Source organism: Sus scrofa, chromosome 6 (genome assembly GCF_054392235.1).
Source record: "Sus scrofa isolate SSC_HxYL_T2T_F1_AM1 chromosome 6, Sscrofa_HxYL_maternal_Yorkshire_Landrace_v2.0, whole genome shotgun sequence".
Lineage (NCBI taxonomy): Eukaryota > Metazoa > Chordata > Mammalia > Artiodactyla > Suidae > Sus > Sus scrofa.
The window spans coordinates 28,715,145-28,742,232 of record NC_139388.1 but is presented as its reverse complement, the minus strand read 5'-3'; the positions used below and the strand labels follow the sequence as shown (position 1 = coordinate 28,742,232).

General features: G+C 49.9%; 3 protein-coding genes across 6 annotated transcripts in view; 2 read left to right on the top strand and 1 right to left on the bottom strand.

Annotated features, from left to right (window-relative positions):
- The window catches only part of CMTM4 (CKLF like MARVEL transmembrane domain containing 4), a 71,212-nt gene extending 63,720 nt beyond the window's left edge, over positions 1-7,492 (top strand). The window contains exons 3-5 of one of the 2 annotated variants that reach the window (XR_014805798.1): positions 522-620; positions 1,872-2,147; positions 2,319-6,622. Coding sequence is in view for 1 of the 2 variants with exons in the window: in XM_021094005.2 (XP_020949664.1) it covers positions 522-620; positions 1,872-2,036 (264 nt within the window). In the remaining variant the exon portion in view is untranslated. Of the gene's footprint in view, positions 1-521; positions 621-1,871 lie in introns of both variants that reach the window. The other variant, XM_021094005.2, reaches the window with a different exon arrangement.
- The window catches only part of TK2 (thymidine kinase 2), a 1,024,677-nt gene that overhangs the window by 923,988 nt on the left and 73,601 nt on the right, over positions 1-27,088 (top strand). The window lies entirely within an intron of this gene.
- On the bottom strand, positions 10,517-19,633 carry CMTM3 (CKLF like MARVEL transmembrane domain containing 3). 3 transcript variants are annotated; one of them, XM_084960169.1, is made up of 6 exons: positions 17,315-18,289; positions 15,559-15,681; positions 15,165-15,320; positions 14,124-14,219; positions 13,648-13,768; positions 10,517-11,666 (listed from the first exon to the last, which is right to left on the bottom strand). In XM_084960169.1, the coding sequence occupies exons 3-6, from the start codon at positions 15,207-15,209 to the stop codon at positions 11,638-11,640; spliced, it is 291 nt and encodes a 96-aa protein (XP_084816295.1). In that variant the 5' UTR covers positions 15,210-15,320; positions 15,559-15,681; positions 17,315-18,289; the 3' UTR covers positions 10,517-11,637. The 3 variants fall into 3 exon arrangements, with proteins under 3 accessions (XP_084816295.1, XP_020949665.1, XP_084816294.1); XM_021094006.2 differs by lacking the exons at positions 15,559-15,681; positions 17,315-18,289 and adding an exon at positions 19,410-19,633; XM_084960168.1 differs by lacking the exons at positions 15,165-15,320; positions 15,559-15,681; positions 17,315-18,289 and adding an exon at positions 19,410-19,633.

Sequence of the window (27,088 nt, the reverse complement as noted above, 5' to 3'; positions counted from 1 at the left end):
AAAAAAAAAAAAAAGAAAAAGAAAAGAAATGGTAACTTGGTATGGTTGGTTAAAATGTGGATTTTGCTCTGGCGAGTTATCAAAGAGCATCATTAACTATTATTTTGCCTTCCTCAGAGGGCCATCAAGGCTAAAATAAAGGGAGTTCCCATTGTGGCTCAGTGGTTAGAAGTAGGAACTATGAGGTTGCGGGTTCAATCCCGGGCCTCGCTCAGTGAATTAAGGATCTGGCGTTGCTGTGAGCTGTGGTGTAGGTCACAGATGTGGCTTGGATCTGGCGTTGCTGTGGCTCTGGCGTAGGCTGGCCGCTACAGCTCTGATTAGACTCCTAGCCCGGGAACCTCCATATGTCAAGAGAGTGGCCCTAGAAAAGGCAAAAAAAAAAAAAAAAAAGACTAAAATAAAGAGCTATTGGAAAGGCTGGATATTGTGCTTTTTATTTCAAAAGTTCTTTAGTTGCTTTTAGGACAAAGCATGAAATGATTATTTTCAAGTGATTTTTATTTTATCTTATTCTTTAGGATTTGGTCAACACTGGACTCAGCACTTTCTTTTTCTTTATTGCTTCAATTGTACTGGCTGCTTTAAATCACAAAACCGGAGCAGAAATTGCTGCCGTGGTAAGTGAACTCAAAAAGTTAGAACAGCTGATAGGTATACTTTCTGTGACTTGCCCTTCTGTCCACTGGCATGTGTCCTACTCCTCCTTCTTTAGCTTTTTCTGTGCCAGTGATGTTATTGGGCCAGTGGAGATTCCTTCAGTGCTATGGTTCTCAAAGCATGGTCCCCAGCATGGCCACCTCAGCATCACCCAAGAACTTGTGAAAAATGTCGTCCTCAGACTCCCCCAGAGCTGCCAAATCAGAAATGTGGTTTTTGTTTTTCTAGGGCTGCACCTGCGGCATATGGAAGTTCCCAGGGTGTCGCCGCTGGCCTGCGCCACAGCCACGGCAATGTAGGGTCCTTGACCTATGCTGCAGCAAGCAGCATCACCAGATCCTGAGCCCACTGAGCAAGGCCAGGGATTGAACCCAAGTCCTCATGGATACTAGTTGGGGTCTTAACCCCCTGAGCCACCACAGGAGTTCCAAAAATATGTTTTAACAAGCCCTCCCATGCATGCTCAGGTTTGTGAACCATTGCTTTAGTTTGTTCTCAACAGAACCCTGGATGTCTGTCAGTGATGTTGTTTTAAGGGCCTTCCTTGCCAGCATGGAGTATTAATGGAGGAGGGAGTCTTGACACCATGTAGCAGTCAGTCAGTAGAATGCTGGGAGTGGGGAGGGGAACCAGATGATGTCAAACTTGCTAGCTCTGTGCTCTGCATTTCTGTATTATTTCTCTATTTACAAAGAATATGCAGAACTTCTATAATTGTTGGTTAGTGGTTAAAAGTTTTATAAAAAAAAATACTAAGCTATTAATTCTCCCAGGGGTCACTCAGATTGATTAATCAGTCATTATCTAATAAAACTCCACCACCTCTCCCCCTGGAGCTGCCCACCAGGAGCTGCCCAGGTGAGAGGTAGCCGGACAGCAGGAGGGGGCTCGGGGACTGTGATGTGCAGTGTCAGGCCTTAAAGCTCCAGTTGGTGCTCACTCCCCAAGACCCTAATTTTTCACCTACATGGTGTTTTATATAATTGCACTTTCTGCCCAGGACCAGTGCCACGAAGGAGCTGTAAAAGAGGCACTTTTGTGATCTTTTCCCTTATAGATGCAAAATATTTTGAAAGAGGCCCTAGGCTGTCTTTTTGTGGATCATGTGACTGCAGACTTGACCCCAGTCTGAGAGCAGGGCTGGGCATTGGACTTAAGGCTCCCGTAGACGGCTGATGTGCCTGCAGACTGACCTGGCTTGTTCCTTGTAGATATTCGGCTTCTTGGCCACCGCAGTGTACGCGGTGAACACGTTCCTGGCAGCGCAGAAGTGGAGAGTCAGCCTCCGGCAGCAGAGCGCCAACGACTACATCCGCGCCCGCACAGAGTCCCGAGATGTGGACGGCCGGCCGGAGATCCAGCGCCTGGACACGTGAGGCCGAGCCAGAGTCCTCCTCCCGCTGTTCCTCGCCCGTCCTTTCAATCAAGTTTTCCTTCCCTCATCACGTCAGATTTTCATGCGATTAAGTTGAATTTTGTCCTCTTTGGTAAAAGTTCATTTTGGGGAAGGGTTCTCAGAGTGGCCCTGGTGGCGGTGTGTGCGGCAGGGAGCCCCGTGTCCAGCTGTTCGGACAGAGGTGGGCGGGAGAGGCCCATAGATCCTCCGGTTTGGTGGCCAGAGGAGCCGCTGGCCTCACTGGCTGTCTTGCCCTCTTTAGGTCTTCACTGTCCCTGAGCACAAGCTTCATCATCTGACTGTGAGCCACCCCATCATATGTATTTGTGACAAGTCAGGACTTTGGATTAAAGTGGGGGCTGCTAGGAAGGAAAAAAATCAAGGCGCGGCGGTATAGGGTGGGAATGGTAGGTGAGTAGCGATTCCTGGGTGGCCCCCAAGGTGAGCCCTGGGTCAGCTTTAGTCTCCCTGCCAGGGTCCTCCCCCACTCCTTGTCTTCCATGCCTGGGCATCGAGACACCAGCACTAGAAAGCCATGTGTGACACTGGGGGCCTTGGTGCTGGGTGTGCTGGTGGAGTTCTTGGATGGCCGTGGCTTTATGGGGATGGGAAAAAAAGCTGGTGTCCTCGGGACAGCGCCACAGCACTGCTGACCTGCAGGAGGGTCGCTCTTTCCTACCCTGCTGAGAAATCCCTTGATGCTTCTTCAAATGAATCACCTCCTTGAATCCCAGACTCTCCTCCAGGAATGTGGGGACCATTTTATTTTCCAGTTTCCGACCTACCTTCAATACTTTGAGGCTGGACTGCAGATTTTCTGTCCTTTTACCTTCTCAGGTAAAAGCTATAAAAGAAACACAGTCCACTCCACCAGCCAGAATCCTTGCCCATTTGCTGGCATCATGGACCACAGGTGAGGACCCACCTCTCTTTTAGGGGTGTGTGATTTTCAAATGCCTGAGAAGAGTTCTAGAGTGACTCTGAGTAGATCTGTCTAGGATTTGAAAATACTTGAATCTGCACCACGACACACCCTCTCACTGATGTTGCAGAGGCAACGGCGACCCTGTGCCTCATGGTTGTAACTATGAACGTCGGACGATCCTGGAAGCTGTTGGGGAAAATACTAGTTACATGAGGTTTGAACTGACTCTTGGTGAAGTGAAGATTATTGTGGTGACTAAGTTAATTGAGCCCCTGTGATGCTGTAGGTTTTTTTGACTTTTTTTTTTTTTTTTTTTTTCTGTTACAGACTAATTGTATCTTTTATGGGAAAATTGTTTTAACCTGTCAGGTTTTCAATGCTTTGAACTGTTTTTAATGTTTACAAACCTCACTCTAGTTCTAATATTTTGTGTTTCACCCTCTCCAAGGAAAAAAAGGCTCACTGCTGGTGGGAAGAGTTTATGTTAATGTGGAGAGTCCCCAGGATCTTGTCCTGCTGCATGTTTACAGCGTCAGCAGTGTAGTAATGAGAGAGAGAGAGCGCTCTGTGTCTGGAGGTGGGGGAGCAGAGCCGGTGTGGGAAAACGTCCTCGTGTGCGCACGTGGCAGCGAGGTCTTCATAGCAGAGCAGCCTCTGCTTTCCCAGCGCAGGTGGATTGAAGGGGTGGCCCCACTCGGCCGGGCAGCCCATGGGAAATGGTACCGTGCTGTCCCTGAAGGCGCAGGGTGAGGGGCTGGCTCCGTGAACTGAACATCCCACTCAGTCCGAGTTCTGCTGCACTTCCTTTCCAGGGCAGTGACCCAGGTCAGTGTGCAAGGCCCTGGTCTGCTCAGGGGCTGTGGGTAACTCCCCTTCCCTCTGTCCTGCAGAGGACAGCCAGGCCTGGTCACAACGGGTCACATGGAGCCCTCTTCCCATGGATGTTGTGAGGCAATAAAAACCAGTGCCTCACAAACTTTGAACCTATTATACGTAGTGATTTTTGAGGGGATTTTGACATCTGGATTTTATCTGTTCATTTTATATATTTATTTTGCATTTGTTGAGTGTATATGCTTAGTCAGAACGGGGCTTATCTCCTTTGGAGAGTTCCATTTAAAAACAGGGTCACAAAGACTCAGGCTTGCATTTAATGGGGCCCACTTGGACGGACCACCCTGAACTTTATCAAAAATCTCCTGCTGGGAATCATGTTACTTGGTCTCAATAAAAAGCCACCTTTGAAGTGTGATTGAAAAAAGACCATTCAGGCAGGGTTGTAGCCTGTTTTCCCAAGTCACTCCACTAAGACCAGTTTATCATCTGGTAGAAAGGAGCCTGTTGGCCCCCTGAGGATGTGTTGCCAGCTGCAAGGAGTGGGTCTGAAGCCCATGGAAATTGTGAATGCCGATAGATGATGAAAAGTGGTGACACCTTGTGCCATAGGCCACTTAGAAAGTAATTTGCATTTTAGTATTAGAATCCTTGGAATTATTTATGTCCTTGTAACTATTTAATGTCCTCTGTGCCATGAGGCTCTCCCGTTGTTTTCGTAAATATGTTTCTTTATATTTAATTAGCTCCCACTACAACCAGAAGAGGCCAGGTGCGATGCAGAGTCACACATCATGTCACCTATGGCAGTGTGGTGAGAAATAGGAAGGAAATAATAGTTGTCTAGTGTGAATGGAAAAACACCTGTGTTTTCCTTATGTTATCTCTGTGTACAAACAAGACGTTGTAGATTTGGGGGGCTTAAAAGGGCTCTTTTTTTTTTTTCCTCCCCAAATTGAAGGAAGCATGTTTTTGCATTTAATAGTTTCAGTCTGAACCAAAGTCACTTTGGTTTGGGGTATTTTTAAGGCTGAGGCAGTCTTAGTGTTTCTTAATTTTCTGGTCGGATGATATTGGCTTTCACAGTTGGTGCCAAACTTGTGTACGTTTGAATTTGTTCCTGGAGGCTGGATGGTTGAAACCCTCAAGTATTTGATGGGACCTCTGGTGGTTTTAGATGGATGCAAACACTGACGTCTTCAGAGAAAGTTTATCTTGGCACTAGTGTGGTCAATGTGGTATTTTTTTTTTCCCTCTAATCCTCCCTTATCCTCCCCTCACGCTGCTGAAAGCATGGGGGGACGTACCTTTGCCCTTTTCTCCCTTCATACAGCGAGATTACAGTCCTGAGCGCCTAAGATCCTTGACGGCTCCATATGAAGCCGGGGAAGGACAACAGCAGATTACAGATTTAAGCTTCCTGACAGTAGTTTGATTTAAAGTGAAGAAAATAAACTTTCACTCTGTGCAGCAGCAGCAATCTTCCGCGAGTGATTACCTTTGCACAGAAAGGCAAGCGTGTAGTAGCCTGCCCAGTCCAGGATCCATGTCTTGACTGTGGCAACTTGAACCAACCTGCCAGGGTGCATGGAGCCCAGCCTGGCCACGGGGAAGCCGAGGACCCAGCCTGGCTCTGAGGGTTCAGCTCTAGGAGGTGGATGCCAGCCCCAGCCTTTTGAATACCGTTACTGTCCCTTAGCAGGAAGGCTCATTCCCATGGGCAGGCGTGGAGTGTATCTGACCTCCACCCTGGGCCAGATGCTTGGGGAGAGAGCTTTGTGACTCAGCTGAAAACATTCCTACTCTTTTTTTTTTTTTTTTTTTTTTTTGTCTTTTTAGGGCCACACCCAAGGCATATGGAGGTTCCCAGGGTAGGGGTCCAATTGGAGCTGTAGCCGCCGGTCTACACCACAGCTCATGGCAGTGCTGGATCCTTAACCCACAGCAAGGCCAGGGATCGAACCCACATCCTCATGGATACTAGTCAGGTTCATAAACCACTGAGCCACGATGGGAACTGCAAAAACATTCCTACTCTTAAAGTTTGTAGTTTCATCTGCCTTTCTTTGAAGTTTGCTTAGTGACCCAGTCTTGGGTTAAGCTACAGGTAGCCCCTGAGGAGATGAAGCCACTCTTTTTTCTCTTTTCTTTTTAGGGCCGCACCTGCAGCATATGGAAGTTCCCAGGCTAGGGGTCAAATTGGAGCCACAGCTGCCGGCCTACGTCACAGCCACAGCCACGCAGGATCCAAGCAGCATCTGCAACCTACACCACAGCTCACGGCAATGCCGGATCCTTAACCCACTGAGCAAGGCCAGAGATCGAACCCACATCCTCATGGATGTTAGTCAGGTTCATTTTCCCCTGAGCCACAGTGGGAACTCCTGAAGCCACTCTTGTCTGCACCAGTCCGTAAATTCCTGCTTGTGGTGAATGACCCTTGAGTAACCCCTCCACATGTCATGAGTGTATATGGCCCAAGCTCCCCTTTTCTTGTGCTGTTGGGGAGGAAACCCAGGCTGTGCAGGATTTTCTCTGGGTTGTTGTTAGCACCTGTTCTGACAGATGAATAGTGTGGAGACCACGTGTGGCCAATTCAGTGATTCTGGGAGGCAGTGATATGTATGGTTCCCTTAGTCCCCTTCCGGGTCAAACAGCAACTCTGGAGTCATCATGCCACTGCCTGATTGTCACTTTCTGCACATCTCATTTACAGGAAATTTATGACATTAAACAGGTAGCAACAGGTGAAAAAACTTTCTATGCTAATGGCTGCTGCCAATTGATTCTCTTGGGCAAAATAAAAAGTTGCTTCCTGCTGCGGGGACTGCCATTAGTGTGTGAGATCTCCAGACACTTTTCTAGTTCCTAGTGAAGTTTGCAGAACTCAGAGGCTCTTTCTTGTTTCATCAGCACCCACACTGGGGACCAGCTAGGTGACAGGCAGTGAGGCGGGAACAGGGACAGGTCTGAGAGATGAGAGGAGGGAGGAGGAGGCCCAGACTCTGCTGTGGGCCTGTTGAGAGCCCTGCACGGGGTTACCCACCCAGGCTGTCTTGAAAAAGTGTACTTGGCTAACTAACTACCTTCCTATCCTCTTACAAAAAGCGAGGTCTTGTGTTCCAGGACCTTCTTGAGAGCAAGTGCTGAACATGGAGGCCAGCGTGCCTTGGCCACAGGCCTGGCCAGGTGACCCAGATTCTGATTTGGGTGCCACCTCAGAGAGCATGCAGGCCTAACACTGCCTGCCTTGAGCTTTGTAAACCTTCCTGGCTCTTTGTAAAATCCTGTTATTTCTCTTCTCAACACATATTGCTGAAATCATAAGAACTGTCTGGTTTGATGGTGTAATTTGAAATATGTTGCTCTTTACATTTATTTAAACTGTCTCTGAAAGAAAAAAAAAGTCCCTCACTATCTGTTAGATCTAGGAGAATCTTCTTCTGAAAGTTGGTCTCGTTTGACTTTTCTTCACACCAGTAAATGGCATTTATACACTTTTAAGCTTGAAACAGAGGGGTAGATCCTGATATATTTTCCCTTCTTTGGTCTCTGTTATAGTCTTATTCCATTTGGATATAATTTCTCAACCTTGAGATTTTTTTTTCCCTTTTCCTCTCTAGTTTTTATTATTCTGTAAACATAAAAGTAAAAAAAAAAAAAAAAAAAAAAAATTACCCACAAACCCAGAGTCTAATTGAGTGGCAACTTGGCTAGAATAAAGTTTAGTTCATGGACTCTTCAATCATGTATCTTTTTCACAGGGTCAGTTTGCTGTCTAGTTTCCGTGCCAAGACTTTAATTTGGGTGACTTGCTATCTAGACGCACTGGAGTGGTGTGTTGCCTTTGGGATGCCTTCTACACAAGGCCAAGAGCCTTCATTAAGGGGTTAATAGCTTGGAGTCTAGTGAGCTGTATCAGAACTTTTCATGATTCTGATTTAGAGTAGGAACTTGTCTCAGATGGCCTTGATCAGCTTTGTTGGGGTTAGGAAGAAGCCCAAAGTTTCTTTTCATAATTGCACCTCAGAGGAGAGAAGGTGTGACACAATGGATTTGACAGTGGTTTGTATGGGATTCAGTCATAGCTTGAAACTGTCCAGCCTGTGTCATCATTGGAGGAGACTGACTGCTGAAACCCGGTGGGAAGACCCGCTTTTATCAGGAAAGCCACCGGGAGGGATGGTCAGGAAATGAGGACAGCACAGGGGCCTGGGGCCCATGCAGCCAGGGCCAGGTCTGGCTGCTTCCCGCCACGGGCCGTTTTGCTTTCCTGCAGGTTTCAAGACCTTCGTCTGCAGAAGTGAGGAAGGCAGGTAGTTGGGGCTTGAAGGGCGACCTGGCTGGTCCAAGGCTTCCCAGCGGGGAGCAGGAGGGTGGGATAGCTGCCTGGCCCCCCAAGATAGCCCAGGCGTCACTTGCTTCCAACTCTGCCACTGTAACCCAGTTACAAATGAGTTTTCAAATCCTGCCTCGTGATGAAACTGATGTATGTGGATAAAACCAGTGCTTTTCTATAACTTGATTCTGATGCGGTTCCCTCTGAGAGAATGCGGGGCGTGGGGGAGGGTTGAAACTATTTGTATATGTTGAAATTTGTTAGGGGTTCAGGAACCCGTGGCAAAAACACTTAACTATTTATTATAGGTATAACTGTATTTTTCCTTTTCCCAAAGTAGGTAATTATGTCTTTGTATATTTTAAGACAGTAATTTCACCTTTGGTGCCTTCTGTGTGTCAGTCACATAAACACTCTTGTCAATCATGGAATTGAAACAAAAAGATGTACATTTAGTTAAACCAGATAACACTATTTTTGTAGCATGATTTTAGATTGTGTCCTTTTAAAATTGCTTTCAGCAATGCTGGTTTTGAGGTTTGGTCGTTTTCCCTTTAAACTTTGTTATGTATTTTAAAAGAGAAAAAAAAAAAAAAAACACACAAAAAAACCCCTGGCTTTTCCCATCTCTTTTCTCTGCTGCTTTCTCCCTCCCATCTTCTTTCTGCTTATTTAAACAGTGTGAGAGTAAGAGTATATTTCTGTGAAATAGTTGATTAGTATAATTGCATTTGGCATTTTTGAACTACCCGTTCAGTTTAAACAGCCACTGCTCACCTCGAACAGTAAGAAAGTGGTTCCATTAGAAGGAAAAAAAGAACAGAACATTCTCGGTGCTCTGACTTCCCCTTCTTTGAGTCTCAAAGGGAGAGAAGCCCGTGAGGCTGGGGAATGGAGGGCATTCTCTGGCTGGCGTCTTCTGGATCAGCTCAGGCTGTCCCTTTGGCTTGGCCACCTGCCTCCCTCTGCCTGCCTGAGACAGGCTTGGGGTTGGAGGGCGCGGTCTGCACTGTCTCAGGCTCACCTTCCACTTGGATCTCAGATTGGTTCATGGCTCAGCGGCCCTCTCTGGTGTTCAGCCTGAACAAAATAGGTTCCTTGCTGGGAGGAGCTTGATGAAATCAAGATACACAATATGCTGGCTGCTGCTTTTGCCTTCCCACCCCTGTAGGACTGAGTTCTGTCTGGTCAAGAAAAATCCGGAGTAAACTAGCTGAGCCCATTGTAAAATGAAGGAGTGGATTTATTGAAGCATAAAACTATAGCCAGTAGCTTTTCTGTCGCTTTGAAGGATCAGGATGTGTCACTGTTTTCTAACAAAGGAAGTCAAGTTGGATGGCTGATAACTCCCACATGATTACTTGGTACTTGGGGCAGAGGGGCCATGTTAAAAACGGCTACGCTGTCTCTCAAAAGTCTGTTTCTTTGACGATGTGGGCACAGCTTGGGGCATTCTGAGGTGATGCCCATCTGGCAAACTTTGGTTTATCTGTTCGTTAAGTCAGAGCTTGTACCCTGGCTTCCAAAGCTGAGCCGGATGCCCAGGGGTGGGTACCACCTGGCTCCAGCCATCTCCTGGCTTTGACTGTCCATTTGGAGTGGTTTGGGGGCCCCAGAGCCTTTGCTTCTCTTGGTGTGTCCCTGACAGCAGACACAGCCTCATGCTGCCCTCAGTTTCCCCCCTTTATTTCCTTTGAAGGACCAATTTTTCATGGTACTTGTCCTGATTGTTTTCATAGTGTTCAAATCTGTATTTTTGTATGTAGAGGGAAATAATTTTCTCAGCGCTAATCACTAATAAATATTGTATTAAATTGTCATGAAGGAGTTCTTGTTTAATAAATGGACCTGTAAAAACAGTGTTGTCTCCTCTTCGCTCTGCCTTGCCCCCGCCCCTTTAGAAGCTGTGGCTCAGTTCCCAAAACAGGCCTGTGGGGTAGGGCTCAAAGAACCCCAGGTGCGAGCTGTGGCCTCCTCGCTGTCGCTGCGGACAGGGGCTCTGCTGGGGCTGGCAGGGTGGAGCAGCAAGGCCCCCACGTGCCCCGTCGGCTTTGACAGGTTCCGCTTTGATGTGTGCTTTCAGAACACGTGGCCTGACTTACCATGAGACATTATACTGACACTCGGATGAGACCCTGGGCCTTCTGCGTGGACCTGGGCAAATTTCCCAACGTTCTATTAGTTTCCTGGGCTGTGAAAGAGGCCTGTGTGAGCAGTGAGGAGTGCAGGTGCCTAGCGGGAACCTGGCATGGAGCAAGCGTATGTGTGTTGTTGCACGTGGGGCTGCTCTGTGCCAGAGCATGACACCTGACAGCACTGCTCTGGGTGTGTAATTTTTTTTCCACACACACACACTCCAAGCAAGAATTCAGTCTGGTTTAATCCCTTACAGCTTTTTTCAGGGTAGGAGATTCACATGCAAGAGAAGAACAAAGGTTACAAATGCCCAAAACACAGGTTCAGGATTCTGGTTCATTCACGAGGCCTCTTGGATCACAGGAAATACCATTTAATAAGCTGCTTTGTGTAAAAAAAAAAAAATATATATATATATAAAGTAAAAAAATCCCACTGAAGATAGATGCTCAGTATATGGTCCTTAGGTGAACACAGAAGGCACATTTCACCCTTTGTGAGGGTCAGGGCACCTGCTCTGGTGTCCAGAAGCACACTGTCCTGAGGGCCGAGAGCCTCCCACTGCTCACTGGCACCCAGGGAAAGAAGGTTTGGCTGGGCCTGCCCAGCTGCCCTGGGCACTGTCACTACTACTGTGTCATTTGGTGCCCTCGAATCTTTTGGATCTGGTCAGCGAGTTCACAAGCTATTCTTTGAAACAGTTTTAGACCCAGAATAATCATGTCACCTGAAGACACGGTCTCCAAGGGTGTGAGGAGTCAGTTAAGGGCCCTGGGCCCCACTCTCTCCTAGGTCATAGGGCAAAGGTCAGTCTTCTGTTTCAAGAACAAGAGGAAACTGGTGCTCCTTGAACAGAAAAATCTCGGAAGGATCGTTCTTGACAAAGTGCCTGGCATGACCAGGGGCACCAGAGGCAGATGAAAAACCACTGGGGCCGGGTGGGTTGGCCCCGCGGTATTTTCTGTCATCTGCCCCAACTCCCTGCAGCAGGAAACACTTCCTATGATGGGGTAACAGGGCTTCATCTGCCTTGTCCCCTTGTGCTTATTTTTGGCAGAGAAGTTAAAGGGCTTAAGGTCTGTAGGACAGAAATGAGAAGTGGCGGAATAGTGACGATGCCCTCAGGAGCAGCGAGGTTGGACAGTGCTAAGGCAAGGGCTGCAGTCTCATTTGCTAAGCTCAGGAACGGCACCTTGGGGCTGCGAGGAGGCCCGCTCCACCAGCAACTCCCACTGCAGCTTGAGAAGTCACAGGCTCCCTCCCACCATGCACGGTCCCCTGGCCAGCCTGGTCAGAGTGGAGGAGTGGAGGCCTGCGTGGCTCAGGTGGCCAGGGCAGGTCAGGCCTTCAGTCGGAGTCGGAGTCGGAGTTCTCTTCTGAAAGGAAAGCAAAGAGATGCTTGGCAGGAGTTTCAGGGCCAGCAGTGCCTGGGAGGAGCCTGGAGAGGCACTATCCGAGGGAGCCCTGGCCTCAGGCCACTCCTGCGGCTGGCCGTGCTACGGGTGGTGTCTGCTTGGTGTGAAGACTTCCTCCTGCCTGGGACCTTCTGCAAGCAGCTGCTGTCACCTCCAAGGTGCAGCCAAATGGAGGTGAAGAGCCCACATGGCTCTTCCTCTGGGGCGCCAGGACCTCTAAGGTCTCCCTGGAGGTGTCAGGGTTATAGGTGCCCCCGCCTCCCAATCTGCAGTTCAGCATGTCAACGTGGGGCCAGCTGTTTTCTTGCCCAAGAAGCTAAAATATACTGGAAAATCAGGAAACTGCTTTTTAGCCGCTGATTGCATCGTTTCACTCTCCCCTGACCCAGGAGTTTCAATGTCACCTGCCTGGGGAAAGCAGGTGCTCAATGGCAGAGGCCAACTCCAAGGCAGGGCCTGCAAGCCCCTCAAAAGCCTTCCGTGTTTTGCTGTCCACTGATCCTCAGAGCACAACCACCTGTTCCACAGAAGCATATCCCCTGGATGGGAGACTTGGCCTTTTTACTCTTGTCCTCCCTCCACCCATCCCGTTTCTTCTACCTGCACACTCCTATACACCCATCAAAACCCAGCCCTAGGGTCACCTCCACAACCTCCTAGTTGGCACATCAGGTGGACATTCCATCAGCTGCTTCATTCCTACCTGTTGGCTCCTGTTTTGCTGTTAGAGTTGACATCTATCCTGGGCTCCTGCCTGTTTCATACACTGTGTGTATATCACTGCTCTGCCTCTGGGCAGGAGTGGCCAGAGCCCAGGGCTCCCACAGAGCCCTGTCAGGGCTGAACTTCCTGAGGGCAGGTAGTTGGCCCTGCCCATCCGCACATCCCTAGGGCCCAGCGGGTGTTTGGGTCAACAGATGCTGGCACGAAGCCAGGAAGGATCAAGGGACATCAGGCTGGGGGGAGTTTGGTGCTGAGCCCTAACAATCACCTTCCTTGATTGCAGGGAGCTGACACCTGCCTCTCCAGTGAAAGCCTCCCTGAGGGTGCAGAGAGGGAGAGGCAGGGAGACGGCCTGGGCTCTCCGTCCCAGGCCAGCTCCCAGCTTCTGGCATTTCTGTGTTGGGGCCTCCACCAGCACTGCCAGCCCTGCCCCTCTGGGCAGGGACCTTCTCTGAACCATGCTCAGAGTCCTGGCCATGGCTGAGGAAGGCCTGAGGGAGATCACAAGCTCCAAACCAGCTCCTGACATACCCCGGCAAGGCCCCCAGCCCATGCGCTGCCCTGTGCTGGGCACCCACACCCTGAGGATGTGACATGTTGGTATGGCTGCTGTCACGGATGGAAAACCAGCCATCCAACCTGGAGGGTTTTTCAAAATGAGGTAATGGCACAACAGCCATTCTGAGCTGAAGGGTGGCTTGAGGGGCCAGAAAGTCTGTGGCACTTGCCCTGGATATTAAAGGCAAAACAAGCCTGCGCTTGCCTGGTTTGCCTGGGTGCACCTGGGTGCTGTGGATTAGATGAGAGTTTGGTTTGCTGACCCTTAAGCCTGGGGCAGGTGAGACTGGGGCACAGGGCCACTTTGGGGCAGGTGGCCCTGCGGACTGTGTCCAGGGAGTTGAAGGGGAGTGACTGGCCACTCTGGGGGCTCGTCAGGGGAAGTTTCACAAGGAGGAGGTGCCAGGCATGCGCTCAGTTTGCCCTTCCTGGAAAGGCTGAGGCTGAGGCTCCTTAGAGGGGAGCGGCTTTCCGTTCAGTGCCGCATGAAGGGATATGAGAACTAGGCCATGAAAACACTTCCTGCCTGTGGGGAGAGAGGATATACTCTCACTCCTGCTTCAAACTAGCCACGTGTCCCCAAGGGAGAGCAGGGCCCTGCAGCAGCAGTCCCAGGTGATAAGCTGGGTCCCCCAGTGGGACCCATAGCGTGGCCACCCACCTTCTGCCTTGTTAGCTGTGGTCTCATCTGCTGAGCTCCCTTGTTTGAGGAATTTGGCCACCTCGTTGAAGATCAGGTAGAAGTCAACGGCAAACACGATGGTGGCAAAGAAGCCAAAGACCTGTGGGATACAGGGGACAGGGGCTTGGGACTGGGCAGGTCCAGCCCGAGAAACTGGCACCCCAGCCTCACAGCCTGCCTTTATCTGCTTGGATAAGCAGCTTCGATTGGCAGGCATGGAGCCCTTCCCATTAATGAGCATTAACTTGGCTTGGCAAACAGTCTTTGCACGCTCTGGGCAGAGTAAATCTCCAATAAGAGGACTTTGGAGTCGCTGAGATCCACACAAAGCCCAAGGGACCTAAACAGAGGCGGAATGCGCCTGAGAAGCCAAGAGGGGCACCCACCGAGGAGTGACGTGAAACTTAACGGGGCAGCACAGGCACCCCGCTCCCAGGGGTAGGGTGGCTACTCACCCCAGCTGCTTTGGAAGCCCCGTCTGAGTATTTGGCGACAGCTGTGATAGAGATGGCGAAGTAAATGAGAGCGGCTGTGACACAGCGTAGGAAGTCCTGTGGAAAGAGGGGTACAGCATGGGGAGGGGGCTCAGAAGGGCACTGGTGGCACTAACAGAGCAGGAATCCCACTGTTAGAGGAGGACGGGCCTGGCAGCCAACACATACCCAGCCCCCAGTCCAGCATCCATGGGGCTCCCCCTCTTCCTGGCCCCACGTGCACTCCCTGGTCCTCCAACCCCAACTCCTGCCCCTGCCCAGGTGCCTCCTGCAGGCTGCTGTCCTCTGCCAGGCAGACAAGGTATAGACCAGGCCACAATTGCCCCGTGGCTTGACCTGAATGCAGATTTCCCCGACTGGCAGGAAGAAGATGGAGACCTTGTCACCTGCTCCCACCGGCCCTCCAACAGGGAGATCTGGCCCTGGGCCTTGCTTTGCCACATACTTGTGGCAGATCCATTTATGTATCATGGTTTCTGCTTACTTGTCCCTAAAATGGGGACGGGGTGCAGCTCATCAGGAGGAGTGCTAAATATGAAGTCGAAACGCTAGGGTTCAAGTCAGCCTTTGCTGTCCCTTCTCTCTGGCCCATTTCATACAGCAAAGTCTGGGGCGGGGTTCTGGACCCTCCCAGGTGATAAAATGAGTTGCCAGATGGCTGAGATCTGGTTAAGTTCTCAGATAACCTACCCTGCCCACAGGGAAATGGCTAGAATTCCTGCAGCTGGGGATCATTCCCACAGGCCCTGTTGGGAGCACCAGCGCCACCTGATGGCCAGAGGCAAGGAGGCCATCTGGGGTTCACAACCTCACAGCGGGACACTGGAGACTCTGGAGGCCAGCACCCTGCTCTGGGTCACGTCACTACTGCATGATGGGACCTGTACCAACTGAGACAAGGTCTACCTGCCTGGCTCCAACCATCTGCAAATGGCCCCTCCAGCACACTGAAGGAAGGGTGATGGCCAGCCAACCCCTTCCTCCTGGGGCCCTAGCCCTCACCATCATGGGCCAGCACAGGCCCTGCCACTTGTCATTCAGCTGCATGGCATCAGCAAAGAGGAAGAAGAGGGCCAGCAGGAACTCTAACAGAGGCGCTGTGAGGAAGGCAGATGCTGAGGACGCCACATAGCAGACGAAGATGATGAATGAGAGACCCTGGAGGTGGGGAAGGGAGACGTCAGAGCCTGCGCACAGCACCTTGCCCAGTGCTCCCTAATCCCTGCCAGGTTAGAACCCCATCAGGCCATACCCGTGCTGCCTCCCGTGTTCTGGGCATGGCCCTGCATCCTGACCTCAGACCAGCTCCTTGCTGGGACTCAATCAGGAACCCCCTCGGAGGCCACCTCCTGGGACTGCCCCTCCCCACTCCAGCTGGCTCTATGGCGGAATCCACCTGAGACGGTGCTCAAGGGGGGAAGGTCACACCGAAGCGATCTCAAAGGCAGTCCACTAAGCAGGAGCCAGTTTCAGGAAATGACACCCAAGATTTGTGCTTTTCACTGAATGAAAATTCTACCTGAAAAACAATATGCAAATCTTGCACTTTAATTACATGCATACTGCTCAAGTGTGCAGAGTACTGATGTCTGCGTTACTCTGAACTATCCCAACATAAAATGGACCAGAGTTCCCGCTATGGCACAGTGGGCTAAGAATCCGACCGCAGCAACTCAGGTTGCTGTGGAGGCACAGGTTCATTCCCTGACCCCATGCAGTAGAATAAAGGATCTGGCGTTGCCACATCTGTGGCGTAGCTCAAAGCTGTGGCATAGCTTGAAGCTGTGGCTTGGATGCAGTCCTAGGCCTGGGAACTTCCATATGCTGCGGGTGTGACCGTTAAAAAAAAAAAGGGATTGTGGCATTGCTGTGGCTGTGACGTACACAGATGCAGCTTGGACCTGTTGTGGCTGTGGTGTAGGCTCGTGGCTACAGCTCTGATTCGACACCTAGCCTGCGAACCTCCATATGCCGCGGGAGCGGCCCTAAAAGGACAGAAAAGACAAAAAAAAAAAAAAAAATAGGATTGATGGACAGATAAGATATTGATAAAGCAAATGTAGCAACCTGTTAACACAATCCAGGTGGTGGGTATACGGGTTTTTACAGTATAACTCTTGGCTTTTTAAAATATATTTGCAGGGAGTTCCTGTTGTGGCGCAGTCGTTAACGAATCCGACTAGGAACCATGAGGTTGCGGGTTCGGTCCCTGCCCTTGCTCAGTGGGTTAACGATCCGGCGTTGCCGTGGGCTGTGGTGTAGGTTGCAGATGCGGCTCGGATCCCGCGTTGCTGTGGCTCTGGCGTAGGCTGGCGGCTACAGCTCCGATTAGACCCCTAGCCTGGGAACCTCCATATGCCGCGGAAGCGGCCCAAAGAAATAGCAAAAAGACAAAAAAAAAAAAAAAAAAAAAAAAAAAAATTTGCAGGAGTTCCTGGCGTAGCACAGCAGAAATGAATCCAACTACGAACGATGAGGTTGTGGGCCTCGAACCCTCAGTGGGTTAAGGATCCGGTGTTGCCATGAGCTGTGGTGTAGATCGGATCTGGTGTTGCTGTGGCTGTGGCCTAGGCTGGCAGCTGTAACTCCGATTTGATCCCTAACCTGGGAAACTCTATATGCCACTGATGCGGCCCTAAAAAGCAAAAAATAAAAAAATATATTTGCAGAAGTTCCTTTGTGGAGGAGCAGGTTAAGGATTTGGTATTGTCGCAGCTGTGGTGCAGGTCACAACTGCAGCACAGGTTCAATCCTTGGGCCAGGAACTTCCATATGCCATGGGTATTTGCATGTTTTTGCAAGTTTTCCTAAGAAACATCAGGAGAGGGAGTGTTGATACTGACACCTCATACCCTGCTGTGAAATGTGGGGCGAGGTGTAATGAAGAACTAAGAATTAAAGTGTTTACTGCAGTCCTGTCCACACACTGTGGCTGGCTCCTGATGCTGGAGGATGCTCAGGCCCCCAATAGTTCTGCAGATGTGTGCTCTGCAAGGCAGACTGGGATGACAGGGCTGGCTGTCCTCTGGGCCAGTGGCCACTGAGGCTTGTGGCAGCGCCTCAGCTCCTCACAACCACCCATGCACTGGGTGCCCTTCACAGCCCACTTTGCAGATCAGAAAAGTGAGGTTGAGAGAGGTGCAGTGACTTACTTGGTGTCATGCAGCTAATAAAAGGGCATCGGAATCTGAATTCAGGTCTGGCTGACCCCTCAGCTGGAGTTCTTAAGCAACCTTGCCCTGTGGGGGCTGGCCTTTATCTGTCCAGGTTTTGGTCACTCTGGCTGGGTTTGAGCACATCCATGGCTGAGTAGCTCAGAGTGGGGCCAGAGGGTCCCTTAGGAATGACAATCAGATGCCCTGCAGGCACTGCGGTGGATTCAGACAAGTGAGCTGTAGCGATCCCACCACGAACCACATCTGCCTTGAACATGGCCATAGATGAAGCTAAGCCCAACTTGAACAGATAAAAAACGATGGCATAGTGACAGGCTGAGAGGCTGCCAGGCCTCCCAGGAAGGCAAGGCCATAGGACCCCAACCTGGTCCTTTGCCAAAGGTTGTTCTGTGTCCCTTCTTTTTCTGTCCTTCCCCTCTCCCCAAAGCCTGATCCTGGCGATTCCCCAATTCCCCTCTCAATTCTGCTCCCTCATGTCCTGATTCATGCGGGAGCTTCCTCCTACTTCCTGTCCATATCAGCTCCCCACTTGCTTGGGTCTGGGGGCAGCCAGAGGTGACCAGAGGGAGGTAGCAGTGACTAGAGTGGCTCCACTGCATCTTCACTGCCCACCCCTCATCCTTCCTCCCTCCTCTTCATCCTCGCAGACATAGATTCTTGGGCCTCCTCTGTGCTCTGGCCAGCACCTCCTCCACCCATGAGGTGCGCTTGAGCAGGGTGTGGTTGTGGTCCCCTCCGTGGATGAGCGGATTCAAAGCTTCTCCCCGAGAGTGGCTCCCATCAGTCTCCAAGTGGATGGGGGTGGCCAACCAGGAGGAGACTCCCTGGTGTGTGAGCTGTGAGTCCTGGGCCCTGATGCCTCATCTGGGAGTTGGGCAGATGCTGGCCTGGAGACCTCTGGGCTGACCTCAGGGGCACAGGAGATGCTTGGACTGTCTCCTGCCATCTGCCCTGGGTGATAGAAAGGAGAGGTTGGAGCAGGATCCTCCTCCCTCTGGTCCCTGCCGCCCTGCTGCCCTTGTCCAAGCTGTCACCTGGCCCTCAAGTGACCCATGTCAAGTCCCCTGGACGCTTGGTCCTCAGCTTTCTTGTCTGTAAAGTGGGAGTAATGACAGGGATTTTCAAACTGCTGGAGATCTAAGCAACAAGTGTTTCTCCCTCCTCCCCTCCCCTCCGCTTGGCCTTTTCTTCCCCTTCCTTCCCCCCCCCCCCCCACAGGCCGACCGTGCTGGGGAATTTTCCGAGTGTCCGGAGGACAAAGGCCTGACGGGGCCTACCGGGGTGGGGGTTGCGGGAAGGAGGAAGGAGCTCAGTGGGGGCGGGACTGCTGAATTCTAGCGAGGGAAGGGAGGAAGAGGAATGAAGTCACCCTGCTGGACCGCCCTTCTGCAGCCTGGGTGGGGTGGGCTCCCTGCGCGCCCCCCGCACGCCTGGGCCTCAGCCAAGCTCGGGGGTCCCCTCTCCCAAGCTGGCGGGACTCCACTCTGGCTTCCGTCCTGCAGCCCGAGGCACGGCCGGTCTTCCCAGTGCCCAAGAAAGCGGGCAACGGCGCGGAGGGCCAACTCTAGCCCTTGACTCCGGAGCTGCAGAGGGCTGATTCCTCCAGGGCCCTCCCGGGTCGTGGCGGGGGCGGTGGGCGTGGGAGCCCGCGACGGAGGCCAGAAGTTGCAGGGACATAGCCCGGCCCAGGGGCCCAGAGAGGGCGGAGGCGCCCAAGGGTCACACAGCTCCTGGCCGAGTTCCCAGCGGCCGGGCCACCTCGTCGGCGGGCCCCCTCCTCAGGCTTCCCTCTGGACCCCAACTTCGGGTTAAAGAATCGGGAAGCCCTGGGCGCGGGCCCCGCCTCGCCTCCAACCCGCGGCTGAGCTTCAGCGAGCCCGTCCCGAACTGGGGAAGTTTGCCCAACTCAGCCCAACTTCGGGGGGCTGCGAGGGGAGCCGGCCAGCCGGGGCTCCGGGACCGGGGGATGCAGACGGCGGCTACCGCCCGGAGCCTCACGCCGGCGGCTGCGGACCGGAGCGGCTGCTGGGGGCTCGGCGCCGCCAGGTGGGGCCAGGGGCGCTGCACTCACCGACTCCGCCAGCAGGAGGCGGCCTTTGAGCGAGCAGAGGAAGGCGGGCGCCGGCAGGAGGGCGCAGAGCCCGGAGACGGCCGTGCGGGGCGGGGAGCGGCTGGCGGGCCCGGGGTCCGGGTCGGGCTCTGGGTTTGGGTCTGGGGGCCACATGGCGTCGGCGGCCGGGACCGAGGTTCGGCCTCGCTCCCTCTCACCCGGCGCCCGGGAGGGAAGCGGAAACCCGGACTGTGCGGAAGCACAAGGCTAGGCTAGAAGGGCGCGGGGGCGCATCTCCCCGCCGCCCCGCCCCGCCCCGCCCCTCTTCCTGCCCCGTTCCCTCCCCCTTCTCCTCTCGGCCTCGTTCCCTCCTCCCCTCCTCCCTACTCCTGCCCCCTCCTCTCCTCCCTCTCCCCTTCCGTCGGTCTTCCTCCTCTTTGCTTCCTCTCCTCCCCTCGGACCCAGGCTGCCAGGGCTGCTTAGGACTGCGCTGGCCCGACTGGTGGCAGTGCTGGCTTGGAGCCTCCTCAGACCCCTGCGTTCCCCCCTCCACCCCTGTCCTGGCATCAGGAGACCTTCTTATTGCCGCCCCGGAACACCCAGTCAGAGCTCCCACCCATCCCTTCTTGCCCAGAAGATGGTCTGCACGCGCTGTCTCCCTCCAGTCATGCTTCCTGCCCATGCAGGAACCCAGAAACCTAGGCGTCCAAACTGAGAGACTCCTCTCCTGTCCTGTGGCTTTGACCCTGCTGTCAGCTCCCCGCCCCGCTCCCTCTCCCTTTGTCCCCTGGCCACCCCTCATGTGCTTGCCCAGCCCAGACCTCATTGTTGGCCACCGCAACCCTGGATTTGCGCGCACACATTCCCCTCGCCCCCACCCTCACCCCGCATCTTCATGGAGAGGACTCCAGACATACACCTCGGGGCCCAGCCGCTGCACAACCCACACATGCCTCCGGGGCGTTTGGGGTTAAGTGGATCCAATATCCAGGCCATAACATTCTCACTCTGCCTGATCCTCTGTGAAGGGCGCTGTCATCTGTCTTTCCACCCCAAGAGCCAGAGACCTGGGGATTGGCGTTGTTCTCCCACACACTCACCATCCACCAAGGCCTGCACTTCACTTCCCAAAGCTTTTCTGGATCTCTGTCCAGGTCTCACCTCCGCAGCCTCCAGTAGATCTGAAACCACTTCTGTCTCCTTCCTGGACTGTTGTGAGGGTGTGTTTAGGAGGCTTCTGTGCTTTCTCTCTTGGCAGCCAGAGGGATGCTTAAATCGTCAATCACAGTCATCTTCATTCTCCTCACCTTCAAAAACCTTGGGAACTTCCCGTTTTACTCAGAGACTTGGTATAGAGCCTAAAAACGCAGCCCCTTGCTATCCTCTTCTGTCTCTCATACCCATAGAGCTTTTTACCTCTTACATGCTCCCTCCTGCCACAGGGCCTTTGTACATGCAGAGCCCTCTACCTGGATTGCTTTTTCCACCTTTTTATCTGAATAATTCCTATTTTTCTGTGATCACACTGCAGTAGCACTTCCTCAGAGGAGACTTCCCTCACCTTTCTAGCCAGGTAAGAGGCACTCACTCACTCATTTATTTATTCATTCCACTGCAGTGCTAGAAGCCCAGGAAGCAGGGAAACCCCAGCTTTGGGGGGATGGATGTGGGTCGGTAAACACTAACCGCATCCAGAGAATCCTGAATAAGATCCTGGTGCTACGTCTGGCTGGTTCAGAATGCAATCATAAAGGCTGTGTGGAAGAAAGGACTGGGCTAAGGGCCAGGGGAGAAGATGGATCAGACAAGGGGTGGGGTCAGACTGTGGAGGACCAGGCCTTGGGGTTTGGATTTTACTCCTAATTCCCTGAGGGGAGACCAGGTGAAGATTAAAACAAAGGATGTCCTGGTTCTGATCTGTGTTAATTAAAGCACAGCTCAATATAAATAACTCAAAAATAAGAAGAACAAGCCAATTTAAAGAACGGGCCAAAGATTTGAACAAGCAATTCAGCAAAGATATGTGACCATACACGAAGCATGTGAAAAGGTGCTCCATATCATTGGACTCTAAGAATGTAAATTAAAGCCACAATGAGTTCATACTATACAGCCATCAAAATGACTTAGTAAAAAAGGATGCTGCTATTTAAGTGCTGCTGAGGATGTGGCGCAACTGGAACTTTCATGCACTGCCGATAAGGGTGGAAATTGTTATCACCACTTTGGAAGACAGTTTGGCTGTTTCTCAGAAAGTTAAACAGAGACCTACCATATGACCGAGCCATTTTGCCCCTCGCTATTTACCCAAGAGAAATGGAAATACGTGTCTCTACAAAGGCTTGTAGGTGGATGTTTATAACAGCCCTATTTTTAATAGTTCACACTGGAAACCACCTGTGGTCCATCAGCAGCTCAACAGGTAAAGGAGTAAACTAACTGGGGTAGCCCTGCAGTGGAGTACTTCAGCAATCAGAAGGAGTAAATCATTGACAAAGGCAACAAGGTGGATGCATTTTCCCGATATGCTGAAGAGAGTCAGACTTGAAGCTGTACATGCTGTATGAGTCCATTTGATGAAATTCTAGTACAAGTGAAACTAAGCTCTAGTGACAGAAATCAGATCGGTGGTTACCTGGGGCAGGAGGACACTTTCGAAAAAGGTTCTTTATTTTGACTAGGGTGGTGGTTATACAGGGACATATATTTGTCAAAACACATTAGACCATACACTTAAAATGGGTGCATGCTACTTCATGTAATTGATATCTCTTTTTACGGAAAGTGTTCTGAAAAAAAAAGCAAGTATAGGGACTGACTAGAGCGGCTGCCAGGACCCAGGGAGAGGGCAAGCAAAGCCGGGTGGGTGCCCTTGCGTGAAGTGACTGGATACCCGTGACCACTGGTGCATCCCACAGCCTGTCGTCGTAGCCTGTCCCAGTCCAGAACCTGTCACACAGGATGGCACCAAGAAATGTCTGCTGTGGAGTGACAGGGGGTGGCTTTTTTCCTTTCATGTATAGTTAAATACTATCGTGCTTATTTTGTTGGTTAAGTAATCCTGTCTTTGGCCATTAAGACCTCCTTCAGGAGTTCCCGTCGAGGCGCAGTGGTTAACGAATCCAACTAGGAACCATGACGTTACTGGTTCGCCCCCTGCCCTTGCTCAGTGGGTTAAGGATCCGGTGTTGCCGTGTGTGGTGTAGGTTGCAGACGCGGCTCGGATCCCGTGTTGCTGTAGCTCTGGCATTGGCCAGGGTGGGGGGCGGTGCGCTACAGCTCCGATTAGACTCCTAGCCTGGGAACCTCCATATGCCATGGGAGCGGCCCAAAGAAATAGCAAAAAGACAAAAAAAAAAAAAAAAAAAAAAAAAAAAACCTCCTTCAGATGGGCGCCTCTGTCCCCAACATGCCCCATTTTCATTTTTCCACTTCCTTATTTGCTGACACAGTAAGATCCTTCAGGCTTGTTTCATATTATCCCCATCCCAGTCTGAGGACCAGCTGTTCTTCCAAGAAGCTCCAGGGCTTTTTACTGGAGAACAGTATTTAACAACCAAAATCTCTTAGGGCAGTTTTCATTTGCATTTCTCTAGTTATGAGTGGATCAAACTTTTTTTTTTTTTTTTTTTTTGGCGTGTAAGGGCCATGGGCATTTCCATTTCTGAGAACTGACTTTTCACATCCTCCGCAAAATTTTCTGTTAATTGTTGGCTTTAAAAAAATGGATACCTACGAAGGCACATATTCAGGAAGTTAATCCTGAAATGTGAATTATGAATTTTTTTGGTTTGTCATTTGTCTTTTACTTTGCTTTTTCTCCACACAGATATTTTCTTTTAGAAGCCGCTGCTTTTCTCCTTGAATCTGTGAATGTAATGAATGGCAGTGGCAGGTCCCTGATGCTCATTATCCTCAGAATTGTGGGATGTATCTTTGGCATATGGCAGTTCCCAGACCAGGGACTGAACCCCTGCCACAGTAGCGACTCATGCTCTGCCGTGACAACGCTGGATGTGCCACAAGAGAACTCCGGATGTGCTTTTCTTTGTTATGGTGTTTGTTTTTTGTTTTTTTTTTTAAATACATCCTGTGAGTTTATTCTTCTGCTTCATGCAACCAAAAACCTCCTAAAAAAGTATCCCCCTACACACTGTATTTGCATAGGCCAGATCCTTAAAAAAAAAAAGTCAAAGTTGTATTTCTCTCCATGTTTTTTTTCTAATTTTTATTACAGTTGTTTTACAGTATTCTCTCACTTTCTACTCTACAGCAAAGTGACCCACTTATGAATATATACGTTCTTTTTGTCATAGTCTATCATGTTCTATCACAAGTGATTGGAAATAGTTCGCTGTGCTATATACAGCAGGACCTCATTGCTTATACGTTCTAAATGTAGTATTTATATCTACTAACCCCCAAACTCCCACCACTCCATCCTACTCCTTCTCCCTCCCCCTTGGCAACTAACTACATGTCTGCTCTCCACATCTAGGAGTCTCTTTCTATTCTGTAGATAGGTGGTTCATTTGTGCCATATTTTAGATTCCACATATAAGTGATACCATGTGGTATTTGTCTTTCTCTTTCTGACTTACCTCACTTACTAAGAGAATCTCTCGTTGCTTCCATGTTGCTGCAAATGGCATTATTTTGTTCTTTTTTATGGCTGAGTAGTGTTCCATTGTGTATATGTATCACATCTTCTTAATCTAATCATCTGTGGATGGAATTTAGGGTGTTTTCATGTCTTGGCTACTGCAAATAATGCTGCAGCAAACAAAGGACTGCATGTATCTTTTTTTGTGTGTTTTGCTTTGTCTTTTTAGGGCTGCACTTGCAGCACATGGAGGTTCCCAGGCTAGGGATTGAATTGGAGCTGCAGCTGCCAGCCTACACTACAGCCACGGCAACACCGGATCCTTAACCCACTGAGCAAGGCAAGGGATCGAACCTGCAACCTCATGGTTCTTAGATTTCTTTCTGTTGCACCATGATGGCAACTCCTCATTTTACAAATTTTAATATGTTTTCATTTGGGTTCACATCAAAATATGTTCTAATTTCTCTTGAGATTTTATTTTTGACCTACACATTAATTGCCAGAGTGTTGTTTAATTTCTAAACATTTGGAGATTTGCCAATTGTCTTTATGTAATTAATTTCCAATTTAATTTTGTTATGGTCAGATAATATGATTTCAGTTCTTTTAAATTTATTGAGGTTTGTCTTATGACTCAAGATATCATCCATTTTGGTAAATTCTCTTCAAGAAAGTGTATTTGGGTTTTTGGTTTTTGTTTTTAGGGCTGCACCTATTGCATCTGGAAGTTCCTGGGCCATTGGTCAAATCAGAGCTGCAGCTGCTGGCCTCTGCCACAGCCACAGCCACAGCAACACCAGATTCTCAACCTATACCACAGCTTATGACAACGCCAGATCCTTAACTCACTGAGCAAGGCCAGGGATCAAGCCGGCATCCTCATGGATACTAGTCAGGTTCTTAACCTGCTGAAGTGCAATGGGAACTTCAGAAAGTGTATTTGTTAAGTGTTCTATAAATGTTGATTAGATGCAGTTGATTGGTGGTGGTGTTTAGTTCTATATCCTTGATGATTTTCTTCTTTTGTTTTTTTTTACTTTTTAGGGCCACACCCAAGGTATATGGAGGTTCCCAGGCTAGGGGTTGAATCAGAGCTATGGCTGCCAGCCTATGCTGGAGCCATAGCAATGCCAGATTTTAGCCGCATGTGTGAACTACACCACAGCTCACAGCTCACGGCAACGCCAGACCCTTAACCGACTGAGCGAGGCCAGGGATCGAACCCGAAACCTCATGGTTCCTAGTCGGATTTGTTTCTGCTTCGCTACAACTGGAATGCCTATATCCTTGATGATTTTCTGTGTGTACCTGTTCTACCTACTATTGAGAGAGAAGTGTTGACTTCAACAGCAATCGTGAATTTGCCTATTTTTCTTTTCAGTTCAGTCAGTCTTTGCTTTGCACATTTTGAGGCTCTGTTGGTAGGAACATTTCCTTGTTATATCCTCGTAAGGCAAAATGACCCTTTTATCATTATGTAGTGTCCCTTTTATTCCTTGTGATTTTCTCTGGTTTATATTTTGTCTGATATTAACATTCTAGTTTTCTTCTGATTGGTGAGTGCATGGAATATTTTCCCCATCATTATTTATTTATTTATGGCTGCACCAATGGCATACAGAACTTCCTGGGCCAGGAATCGAACCCAAGCCACAGCAGTGACAACACTGAATCCTTAACCACTAGACCACCAGGGAACTCCTCTATCATTTTATTTTCAATCTAACTATAGCATTATATCCAAGGTGGGCTTCCTGCAGTTGGCATATAGTTGGGTCTTAAAAAAAAAATCCGGAGTTTCCATCGTGGCACAGTGGTTAACGAATCCGACTAGTAACCATGATGTTGCAGGTTCGATCCCTGGCCTCGCTCAGTGGGTTAAGGATCCGGCGTTGCCATGAGCTGTGGTGTAGGTTGCAGATGTGGCTCGGATCCCACGTTGCTGTGGCTGTGGCGTAGGCTGGCAGCTACAGCTCTGATTAGACCCCTAGCCTGGGAACCTCCACATGCCGCGGGTGCAGCCCTAGAAAAGGCAAAAAGACAAAAAAAAAAAAAAAAGACAAAAAAAATCCATCTGGGAGTTCCCATTGTGGCTCAGCAGGTTAAGGATCTGACTAGTATCCCTGAGGGGTTCGATCCCTAGCCTTGCTCAGTGGGTTTAGGAATTGGCGTTGCCACAAGTTGCTGCAAGCTACAGTGGGTCGCAGATGCAGCTCAGATCCCCCTTTGTTGTGGCCGTGGCTGATTTGACCACTAGCCTAGGAACTTCCATATGCCACAGGTGTGGCCCTAAAAAGAAAAAAAAAAGTCCATCTGGCAATTTATTTTGTCTTTAGACTATTGATATTTAATGCAATTATTTATATAATTGGAATTAGATCTACATTTTTTTGTTGTTGTTTGTTCCTTCTGTTTTTTGTTCCCATTTCTCATCTCTACTTCATTTGGGATTATTTGAATGTTTTTTAGTATTCTACTCTCACTTTCCTATTGAGATTTTTAATTTTCTCTTTGTACAGTTTTTTAGTATTTTCTTTTTTTCATATTTTCTATAGGGATTACAATATGTAGGCTTAACTTTTCACAGTCTACATAGAATTAATATTTTACCACTTCAGATGCAATGTGGACACCTGGACACCATATGTGTCCTTTTATCCTTTCCTCCTTAATGCTATACTTGTAAATATTACATTTATATACATTGGAAATCACATCAGATACTGTTCCGATTTTTGTTTCAAACATCAAACATATTTTGAAGAACTCAAGGGGAAGGATATTCTGTTTACTCAGGTATTTACTGTTTCTGGTGCTCGTCCTTCATTCCTGACATTCCGTATTTTCCTCTGGTATCATTTCCCTTCTATCTGAAGAACTTCCGTTGGCAGTTCTCTTTGAGTAGATCTGCTGGCAAGGCTTTATAGTTTTCCTCTTTTTCAGAATGTCCTTATTTTGCCTTTCTTGATGAAAGGTAATTTGACTAGATATAGAATTCTGGATTGACAGTTAATTTCTTTCAGAATTTGAAAAATGTGCCACCTCCTTCTGGCTTCCTTGGTCTCTGACTTCTGGCTACTTTAAAGATATTTTT